The 3,070-nt window shown below is 37.9% G+C and overlaps 1 protein-coding gene across 3 annotated transcripts in view; it reads left to right on the top strand.

Annotated features, from left to right (window-relative positions):
• The window catches only part of TFCP2 (transcription factor CP2), a 65,652-nt gene that overhangs the window by 53,931 nt on the left and 8,651 nt on the right, over window positions 1–3,070 (top strand). For all 3 annotated transcript variants that reach the window (XM_012653425.1, XM_012653417.1, XM_012653433.1), the window contains 2 exons: window positions 762–872; window positions 1,126–1,214. In XM_012653425.1, coding sequence (XP_012508879.1) covers window positions 762–872; window positions 1,126–1,214 — 200 coding nt within the window. The remainder of the gene's footprint in view (window positions 1–761; window positions 873–1,125; window positions 1,215–3,070) is intronic.

Below are 3,070 nucleotides of genomic sequence, written 5' to 3'. Positions count from 1 at the left end.
CACCCTTTATGATGAATCAGTAGATGCAGTAAAAGGGTGTGCAGGATGACCTCCTTGTCAGTAGGTGGCACTTGCAGGGAGGAGCGAGCTGTGGTGCTGTGTTTGGGTCCTGTAGCTAGCTCTTATTCTTCCTCCTGCCTTTTTGAAAGAATCTTTTTGAAAGCTCTTAATGCCTGTTAAAGTTAAAAGCTCTTGTAAAGCTCACAAAAATTATGGAAAGTTGACTATTTTGGTAACAATCATAACTGATGTTTCCTTATTTTGGTCTTTATTTTTATCATGTGGGTAAATATTATGTTCTCATTGCAAGAGATTCAGTAATACGAAGTAAAATCCCTATTACCAATCTTACCCTGACTCCCCAGCCTCTCCCCTGATGGAACCACTCTCGTGATTTGGTATATGTCCTAGTCCTCTTCTGTGCTTTTATACCACGTGTGTATAGGTATACACATATTTCTTTTCCTTGAAACATAAATGGGGTTATATTGTTTAATTGTTTTGAAACTTGGTTTTTTCAGATAACTATATGCTTTAGAAATCTTTCCATGTCAGTAGCTATAGATCTGTTTTATTCTTTTTCAACTCCATCAAACATTTAAATTTCCTATTTTCAAATTTAGGCGGGGCGATACATCTTGCCTTTATATTATGGCACATACCTCTTTGTTTCATATGTGGCTATTTAAGTTTTTAGAAGCAATATTTGTCGGGTCAGAGGATGAATACCTGATTTTAAAACAAAATATTTCTCATTTCAGCCCAAAGGTGCAGACAGAAAGCAAAAAACAGATAGGGAAAAAATGGAGAAACGAACACCTCATGAAAAGGAGAAATATCAACCTTCCTATGAGACAACCATACTCACAGAGGTACAAAATTTCTTTTGGTGACAATTTCATTTCATAACTTTTACTCTTAAAAGAAAAATCCATCACCTCTTGGATTTGATCCAGCCTGATCAAAATTCACTTTTCCTGAGCATATTCTCTATTGCTTATTGGGTCCTCTGAAGAATGAAGATTTACTAATTAAGATGTGCTATTCAAGTATAATAACAATATGTTATTGGAACACTTGGATCAAGTGTGCTTTTTCATTATCTAAGCTATCCTTTGATTTTAGTGTTCTCCATGGCCCGAGATCACATATGTCAATAATTCCCCATCACCTGGCTTCAACAGTTCCCATAGCAGTTTTTCTCTTGGGGAAGGGTAAGTCTGAGAAATAAAATTGTCATGTATTTGTCCCAAATATAGACTGAAAGAGTTTTCTGTGGCCCTTTCTTCTCTCCTTTTCCTTCTCTTCCTCCTCCACATTTTTCTCCTCTTCTTCTTTTCCCTTCCATTAGAAAATAGCATTTATGGTCAATTTTTAGTGATTCAGGGACTGATCATCTGGGCTTTTTGCTTCTCCCTATTAGTGCTGATCTTGTGGTTATTTCGCTTCCTAATCATACTTGCACCAGAGTGGTCGTTGGGAATTGGAAACACAGTTGCGCAAATAATAAAATCTGTTTTGTTATTTGTTAAGAATGTCCCTAGGCCGGGCGCGGTGGCTCACGCCTGTAATCCTAGCTCTCTGGGAGGCCGAGGCGGGTGGATTGTTTGAGCTCAGGAGTTCGAAACCAGCCTAAGCAAGAGCGAGACCCCATCTCTACTAAAAAATAGAAAGAAATTAATTGGACAACTAAAAATATATAGAAAAAATTAGCTGGGCATGGTGGCACATGCCTGTAGTCCCAGCTACTTGGGAGGCTGAGGCAGGAGGATCGCTTGAGCCCAGTTTGAGGTTGCTGTGAGCTAGGATGACGCCACGGCACTCTAGCCCGGGCAACAGAGTGAGACTCTGTCTCAAAAAAAAAAAAAAAAAAAAAAGAATGTCCCTAACACCTAATTATTATGAATCTTTGATAATTATGGAAAGAAGGTTAAAGATAATTTTCGACATTATCTATGGGATGCATTTAATCTTATTCTTTTTTTACGATCAGAGTTAATTGAAAGTTGGTATAGACGCCTACTCCAGTTTAAAAAAGTAGGTGTATTGTCGTTCTAGCATTTAACATGTATTCCATATAACCACATTAAAACTTGAAATAGGCTACCAAATGTGCAAGCATATTGTTTGGATGCAATGTTTGTTTTTGGATTTATTTTGGCTCTGTGTTCAACCTACTTCTTACAGGATTTAATTAAGGTAGCTTAAATATTCAAAACATAACAATTAAGAATAAAAATAGGTATTAGTTGTAGAAGGACTACATATAACTAGGGTCATGAGATAAGTTAATTACTAAGTTTGAATATTGGATTTGAATTTTACAGCTAAGGTTAAAAAAAGGAAAAAAACTTTTTTGAAAGAAAAAAATCTCTTAACATCCACATGGATGATGCATTCTACTTGTAGGTGATTTTTAATATTATATAGGGCTTAAGGTTGTGTTTTGAAAATTTTTCTTTTCTCTTTGTCATGTACTTCATATTAGGCTTAACTTTTTCTCCCATAAAAGAAGTAAGCATTAGACTGGGTGCAGTGCCTGATGCCTATAATCCCAGGACTTTGGAAGGGTGAGACAGAAGGATCACTTGAGGCCAGGAGTTTGTGACCAGCCTGGGCAATATAGCAAGATCCTGTCTTTACACAAAAAATTAAAAAATTAGCTGGGTGTGGTGATCCGCACTTGTAGTCCCAGCTACTCAGGGGGCTGAGGGAGGAGGATTGCTTGAGGCCAGGAGTTCAAGTCTACAGGGAGCTATGATCACACCACTGCACTCCAACCTGAGTGACAGAGTGAGACCCTGTTTCTAAATAAATAAATAGATAGATAGATAGACAGATAGAGGTAAGCATTAGGGAAGAGGGACAATCCATAAATAAAGTGTAAAGAAAAACCAAAGGTTTGGAGATAGCCCTTGAATCACAAATTAGATAGCAATAATTTTTGAAACTGTTTTAAAAATAATTAAGTGGGCCGGGCGCAGTGGCTCACACCTGTAATCCTAGCACTCTGGGAGGCCGAGGCGGGCGGATTGTTTGAGCTCAGGAGTTCGGAACCAGCCTGAGCAAG

This window comes from Propithecus coquereli, unplaced genomic scaffold (genome assembly GCF_000956105.1).
Source record: "Propithecus coquereli isolate 6110/MARCELLA unplaced genomic scaffold, Pcoq_1.0 Scaffold111, whole genome shotgun sequence".
NCBI classification, from domain to species: domain Eukaryota; kingdom Metazoa; phylum Chordata; class Mammalia; order Primates; family Indriidae; genus Propithecus; species Propithecus coquereli.
Note: the sequence above shows the minus strand (reverse complement) of the source record. Positions and strands in the feature narration are given on the sequence as shown.